Source organism: Vipera ursinii (genome assembly GCF_947247035.1).
Source record: "Vipera ursinii genome assembly, chromosome: Z".
Lineage (NCBI taxonomy): Eukaryota > Metazoa > Chordata > Lepidosauria > Squamata > Viperidae > Vipera > Vipera ursinii.
Genome location: NC_139517.1, coordinates 57111200 through 57118968, shown reverse-complemented (window position 1 = coordinate 57118968; position 7769 = coordinate 57111200). Strand labels below are relative to the sequence as shown.

Genomic DNA, 7769 nt, shown 5'->3' with positions numbered 1-7769 from the left:
CAAGTAGCCATTTAACTCCACCTCTGAAGAGATTCAGGTTTTTTTGTAAGAAAAAAACATCAAATTGTGATATATAGCAAAAAAAGGTGGTCTTTTGATGGGACTTAGCATCCAGCAATATTCCAGATTAGAAGGGAAAGACTCATTTGAAATCCATCAGAACAAGAAGACAAGAAGAAGCTATGAGGTTATTATATTGGGCTGGGAGGTCATCAATAGCCATTATGGCCTCCTCCAAGGGATGACTTGACTCATATACATTCTGAATCAGGTCTTCTTCAGAGTGGATTACTTTCTCACCATTTAACAATGCTTCCCTTGTAAGGGGAGTCTGCTGAAGTGTTGGGAAAAGAGATGTTAAATCATGCTACGTCTGGCTCTATGTCATTGAAGGATCCCTTGTCCATCCCAATTTGTTTCTGGAGTCCCCATGGAATATCCCAATGAAAGTAATGAAAGTAATGATTCCTCCTCGACTGCAGAATCCTCTACTGGCTCAAGAGGATTCAGACTTCTATTTTCCATATGGTCATCTTCAGGTAATCCATTATTTGCTGATGGGAAAGTGAGAGGCTCCATGTTTGAAGATAGAAGGTCTATAAGTGGTTCAGCTATGGTGATTGTGACCAACAAGGTTTTCTTCAGATTTTCTAGTTTAAACAGTATATTTTCTTGTTCTTTATGTGGTAAGGAGCCAAAAACATTAATAAGACCAGCTTCTCTTACTGAGAACATCTTCATCAAGTAAGGCTGACTGATTCTCACAGTCTTGCTCTCCCAAGGTTGGGAGTGAAGAAGCAGCGACCTTGGGAGCTAGCATATTAGCTACTAAAGGTTTAACCTTTTCATCACAAAAGACTCTGATACCTTTTCCCCAGACAGCAGACAGCCAGCTTTCCATTAGTAGCTGATTCACTCCTGACCCCCAGAGCCTCTGGTGCACTTTATAAAACAGGTTGCATTTGTGTCTCTTCTGTCTCCAAAATATTTGTTGAGTTCCAAACAAGGTTTATGATCATTAATAACTTCCTCAAGTTTCTCAAAACTAAATTTGAAGTTTAAATATATTGGGATGCTTCGATAGAAGAAGGGAAAAATGGGGTAAAAAGAGAGAGAGAGTGACTCAAATGCTTTGGTTATGCTTTTACTTTTTCTTTAAAAAAATCTTTCATTACAATATCACATTCCAAGAAAAAAAGAGAATTGATTATATTATAAACTGTAAGTCTCTATATGTGGACCCAGTTTTGTGTAATACTATATGGTAGTTAATTTGTCACATTAGACACCAAGACACCAAGAGTTCTAATCCTGCCCAGGGCATGAAGCCAGTTAGATGACCTTGGGTCAGTCACCTCTCTTACTTTCTTACTTTTAGGAAGAAAAAAAATGTCAGGTTGCTTCTAAAAAATGGGGCAGTTTTCAGGTACCCAAAATGATTTGAAGGGATTGTTTTCAAGCAAGTATGTGACATACTATTCTAGTTTTTATATTTTAAGAAATACATAAATACTTTATCATGTCACTATTACATATATTTACAATTTACTCATATTCTTGTGTAGTGGTGCACAAATGTGTACCTGGTTTGGAAAAAGCTGCACAAAACAATATTTTCTGCACATGAAATTAGAGGCAACTTTGCAAGGAGGTAGTAAGTGTAAATAAGAGGTGAGGAGGTGATTTGTGCAATAATTTGGTGATAGGACAGGAGGAAGCACAGAGTGAGGGGGTGAGGAAATATATATAGCCATAAATATTGAAAACAAAGGATCAAATTCATAATAAAGTGTTTCTTTTTCATGTATTAGTTATATTTAGTTCCTATCTGATTACAATGTGTTGATGTATTAATAAAAAAAGAAATAAACAAATGTGGTGGTTTTCTAAGTCAATATTCTATTTGAGTTTGATGCCATTGCTCTAAAGCAGACATGTCAAACTTGTGACATCACGTGACATCGTCCAACGTATCAGAGCGTTTTCGCCATTGCTGGCAATGGGATGGGTGTGGCTTCTGGATGACACGTCCGACCCGCAGGCTGGCAGTTTGACACCCCTGCTCTACAGTATCAAGCAAGCCTATGATCCCATTCAGTGGAAACATTCTAGAGTCACTAAACAAGTATTCACAAAGATAATTAATTTAAATAAACATTTATACAGAAAAATTACACTCTACTACGTTTGATTACATAACAGTAGAAATCATAAATCAGGATCTGTCACATAATGGGTATAATGCAAGGCACAATTGCTTCAAGAAAATTACACAGAAACATTAACCTGCAACTGTATTGTAATTCAATTAGACTCATGGTGCTAGATTTAAGTTTATTTATTTATTAAATTTAAATGCCACCTGTTTATATGCCAGTTTGAGATTACTGAGTAAGTTATCAATATTTTCCTCATTTTTTTCAATGTATCATCAATAGTTGTCTATTCCTGCAAACCTATAACAAGAGAAAGCATGGTTGGGCAAGATTACACAATTCTGCCCCAATTATCATTCACAGTTGTTGGACTAAAAGATTCTTAATCCAATAAATGGTCATTAAAAGCCTATTTGTTTAAATAACTGAAGTTAAGAAGACATAGCAATAAAACCCCAGTTTTTTCTAAAATAAATCCCTTTTTCTTTATCAAAAAGAAAAAAAAGGAATGTTAGAAAGGAAAAATGAAAAACTGAAACTATCCAGAGACTGAGATGAAAATTGCAATGTCAGATATAAGGTGGATGTTATTAGAAAAGAAGCACTAGTGCTGTCTACCTTCCCTCCAAATGTCATTTTTTAATTTGCTGCACTGCAACAAGTGACAACAGAATCTTCTAGCTGAGAAAACTTTTTTATGATAATTCTGATCTTTATGATTTGGTATCATCTGCCACAAGGCATCATCACTGGCCTAATAAGACAATTATTGCAGGCAGATTGATTCACTTTTATATTCTGCCAATAACCATGACCAAGAAGATGTTAGGGCCAAACAGGAGAAGATCATAATTGTCAGGGCTTACAGTCAGGTTCGTACATACTGAGATGATAAGGTTCTGGGCATTTGGCCTCTGTATACCACCACACTGAATCTGAAATAAAATACTCAAGAAGTGAGCAAAGTGAAGACTTTCACCTTTAATTCACAGAGTTTGATAAAAGTATGGCATTAACCATTGAGGAATTATAGCCATTTTCATGCATCCACCCCCAATTTATTGTCCCAATATATATGAACTTGACTGTATTTGGCAGTTTTCAGATGCAAAATATTGATTGCTCTTTTAAACAAAAAAATGGAAATATTGGACAAAATGATTCATGGTTTGATTGAGAAAAAGCATTATTAGTAATCCTTACTAAACAGAAATAATTGGAACCAGAATTTATTATTAACCAGCATTGTCATAAAGCTTGATGCCACATAACAGTGCCATTTAGCAACAGTATTTGTGGTGCTCTGCTTCTTATGAAAATAAATACAGATTGTTAAACAAGGATGCCATGTGTTACCATTTGCAACTTCCTGCTGGCTTCTCAATGGACTTTGATTGTTAGAAGCAGGCAAAGAAGGTAGCAAATAGCAATCACATGAGCATAGGACAGACATTGTGATAGCCATAAAAATAAGGATCACTCATAACTACCATTAGGTCCATGCTATTATAAATTCAAGTGGTCACTGAACAAGTGGTCATTAAATGAAGATTACCAGTATTACTCTTTTACTTATAAATCTACTCAATCTAATTACAGTACTGCAATTCCTAGTAGTATCAAACAAGTATCAGGCTAGACAGAATTCATACTATCCTTTATATTTGGAGTTGAATCCAGCCTTTTGTCTTTTAGTCAGTGCTCTGTTTTTGTATTTTCAGAAGTACACTTGCCATTGTTGTGATGTGCTTCCAGGCAAACTGGATATGGGAGGATTCCACTGTGCGGGCACAAATTGCAAAACGCAGCACAAATTTTCCTCTCAGATGACATGGAACAAGGTGAATCTTCCTGGCATCATTTATGTTTTTAAGAAGCACTTCATTAAGTTCATTGCTGCCCTAGAATAATGATAAAATATAGAATAATAATTACTTATGTTAATACATGACATTCTTGAAGTTGTGTCAGAGATACATTGAAGCCTTTGCGGACTGTTATAATTTGTGAAACAAGGATAACATTGTTCACATTTATATGGACTGCTTTTCATCCAGTATATATTGAGATATTCAGAATACCATCAGATCCAGCTTATTTCAGCCAATGAGGCCTAAAGAAAAAGATGTAGACTTGTAACCATCTAGCCTTCTACATGGTTTCTTGACCGTTGACCATTTGGGTTCATTTGAGTTAACCAATGAGAGTTGAATGGTTGATCCAGAGAGGGGAGAAAGCATTTTTACATGATGGAATGGGGCATTTAAATTTACCCACTTCGGGGGGAAAAAATCCTAAATCCAGAATGTTTTCTGACTATTACCCAGTAACAGATACCCCTTCTTGGGACAAAAGTTAATATCTGCAGATACTAATTATCCTTTTTATTAATTTGATTTAAGCCTGATTTTGGAACAGAACCAGCCATAGTCACCCTGATATCTTGTAAAAGAAGGAGACAGGGGGAGTGTAACTCTTCTGATTCTGTTTCATCAATAACATTTCCTAGATTATATTCTATTGGCAACATGTTACATTGGGAGCAACATGTTACAATGGGTTACTCCTAGTTGAAGGAATAATCTTATAAATATTATACTGTGGGATACCCCAAGGCACTGTTCTATCTCCAGTACCCCAGTATGATTCTAAATCCTATGTTGTAATATAAATATGACTTGACTCTATTTTTCTGAATAACTGAATTAGGAGAAACTGAATATATCTTAAATGCAGGTTGTGTTTAAATGCAGTGATGGAGTGAATGAAAACCAATAGGTAAAACAGAATCCCAGTAAGATGGAAACTTTCTGGATGAACAATTTCAGAGTTCAATATTGGAAGACTTACCTGTTCTACACAGGTAATAATTACTCAGAAAGAACATGGACATCATTTGATGTGCTCTTAAACTGATTGTTGTCAATGGAATTAAAGAGATATCCATGGCTAGAAATATCAACTGCTAGCCTCTGCCTCTTTACAACCCTATTTTTTAATGAATAGGTTTTACTAAATATTGTTTTATGTTGATTTAATACATTTGGTTTTTTGTTAATTTTATTTCTGTTTTTATTATAAACTATTTAATGATCCTTTAATATAAAATATATAAGCATATCAAATGGACCCGTACGAGTCCGGTTTCAGGCCCGGTTACAGCACGGAAACGGCATTGGTCGCACTGGTATATGATCTCTGGCGGGCCCGGGACAGGGGTTGCTCCTCTGTCCTGGTCCTACTTGACCTCTCAGCGGGTTTTGATACCATCGACCATGGTATCCTGCTGCGGCGGCTTGAGGGGTTGGGAGTGGGAGGCACTGTTTTACGGTGGTTCTCCTCCTACCTCTCGGGCCGCTCACAGTTTGTATTGGCAGGGGGGCAGAGATCTACCCTGAGGCCCCTCACTTGTGGGGTGCCTCAGGGGTCGGTTCTCTCCCCCCCTCCTGTTTAACATTTATATGAAGCCACTGGGTGAGAACATCTGTGGCTTTGGGGTGACATATCACCAATATGCAGATATTGTTCATCTCCACCCCAAACCAACCCAGAGATGCCCTTGACGTGATGTCCCAGTGCCTGGAGGCGGTGCAGGTCTGGATGGTAAGGAACAGGCTCAGGCTTAACTCCTCCAAGATCGAGTGGCTGTGGATACCGGCATCTTGTATTGTCCAACATATTCTACCTCTTTTGATGGGGGGGGAAGTATTGCCCCCCTCTGAAAGGGCTCGCAACTTGGCTGTCCTCTTGGATTCATGGCTTAACTTGGAGGATCATCTGGCTGCTGTGACCAGGGGGGCCTTAGCACAGGTTCGCCTGGTGCGCCAGTTGCACCCCTTTTTGGACCGAGATGCCCTATGCACGGTCACCCACGCCCTTGTCATGCCTGGATTACTGCAATGCTGTCTACATGGGGCTGCCCTTGAAGTGCACCCAGAGGCTTCAGCTGGTGCAAAATGTGGCCGTGCGGGTGCTTATGGGAGTTTCTCGATACTCCCATGTTACACCACTCCTGCACGAGCTGCACTGGCTTCCGGTTGTCCTCCAGGTGCAATTCAAGGTGCTGGTAATCACTTTTAAAGCCCTACATGGCTTAGGCCCGGGGTACTTGCGAGACTACCTGCTGCCATTATCAACCTCCCATCGCCCGGTTTGCTCCCACAGAGTCAGCCTCCTCAGGGTGCCGTCAGCTAAGCAATGCCGGCTGGTGACCCCCAGGGGGAGAGCCTTCTCTGTGGGCACACCAACCCTCTGGAACTGCCCTCGGAGCTGAGGATGGCCCCTGACCTTCGGTCCTTCCACCGTGACCTGAAGACATGGATGTTCCAACAATTGGGCCTGGACTGACTGTAGTTTTAAATTTGGTTTTACTGGCTCTATTGTTCTATATTTACTTCATTGTTTAATTCTTTTTTAAATTTTGTATTTTATGTTTTTAATTGTTTATTGTTGTGAGCCACCCTGAGTCCTTAGGGAGAAGGGCAGCATATAAATTTAATAAATTCAAATTCAAATTCAAATATTTTTTTCAAAATTTAAATTCAAAATCTGTCAGGGCCCACTTCAATACCTCATCCCAAGAAAGCAGAACTCCTGGAAGTGAATTCTTCCAAAAGGAAGTTTTATTAGGAGAAGCTGATAGCAGGCATACTAGACAGGATCTGAGGATTTCCCATGCAGATCAATAGGTTAAAGTGTCCCAAGCAAAACCCCACCCCATAGTTCGGTCACTTTAAATCGGCCAATCCCCAGGTGTTAAGTCTATTATGGGAAAAGGAAGATAACATCAGGCCAGCTCCGGTTGTAATAGCGATGTTTAGGCGCCTCTTCGCACCTTCTCTTGAGAATGCAGAGATAAGCCAGTTGCTGGAGGTTACATTCCTTTCTTCTTCCCCCCTTTACTAGCTGACATTAAGGGAGAAGAAAGTTCAGAGAGAAATAATGCAGGAAAGCAAAGTGTTACAATGTAGTGATAGAGGAAGTCAAGTCAATAACCCGCAAGCAATCCCCACTCCCTTCCAGGAGTATGGTGGAACCCAGGGAGAGAAGAAGATGGGAATTGGGTCAGGGAAGAAATAGGAAGAAGAAATAGAATAGTAATATAGATATGGTTTCTGACAAAATCACTGAGTCTTCAGCATCATATAACCACTGGACATTATGATGTTGAGAGATAGTTAAGGATTTAAAATCCACAGTGCTAATGAGTGTGGGATTTGTTCCAGTGATGGAACACCTACAACTCCAGAAGGCAAGCTGGTTCACTAATTAATCATTCTCACTGTCAGGAAATTACTTATTTCCAGGTTAGATCTCACTTTATTAAGTTTATACCCATTGCTTCTTGTCCTGTCCTTGGATGCTTTGAGGAATAAATCTACCCCCCTCCCTTCTCTGTATCGCAAGACTGCTATAAGGTTTTCCCCTAAGGCTTCTCTTTTCTTAGGCTAATTGTACAGTACCTGCTTCCCTTAGCCATTCATCATATGATTTAGCCTGCAGACTCCTAATCATCTATGGTGTTCTTCTGTGCACTCTTTCTAGGGCCTCAGCATGAAGAATACACAGATCCTTCTCACAGATACTACTGTTGAGCCAGGTACTACTGTTTTT

General features: G+C 39.2%; 1 protein-coding gene across 1 annotated transcript in view; it reads right to left on the bottom strand.

Annotated features, from left to right (window-relative positions):
* Positions 1-1073: 1073 nt before the first annotated feature.
* Positions 1074-7769, bottom strand: part of DDC (dopa decarboxylase) — a 185545-nt gene continuing 178849 nt past the window's right edge. The window contains exons 14-15 of the mRNA XM_083377131.1: positions 3890-4057; positions 1074-2456 (exon numbers count right to left, since the gene is read on the bottom strand). Of these exons, the coding sequence (XP_083233257.1) occupies positions 2421-2456; positions 3890-4057 (204 nt within the window). The 3' untranslated portion in view covers positions 1074-2420. The remainder of the gene's footprint in view (positions 2457-3889; positions 4058-7769) is intronic.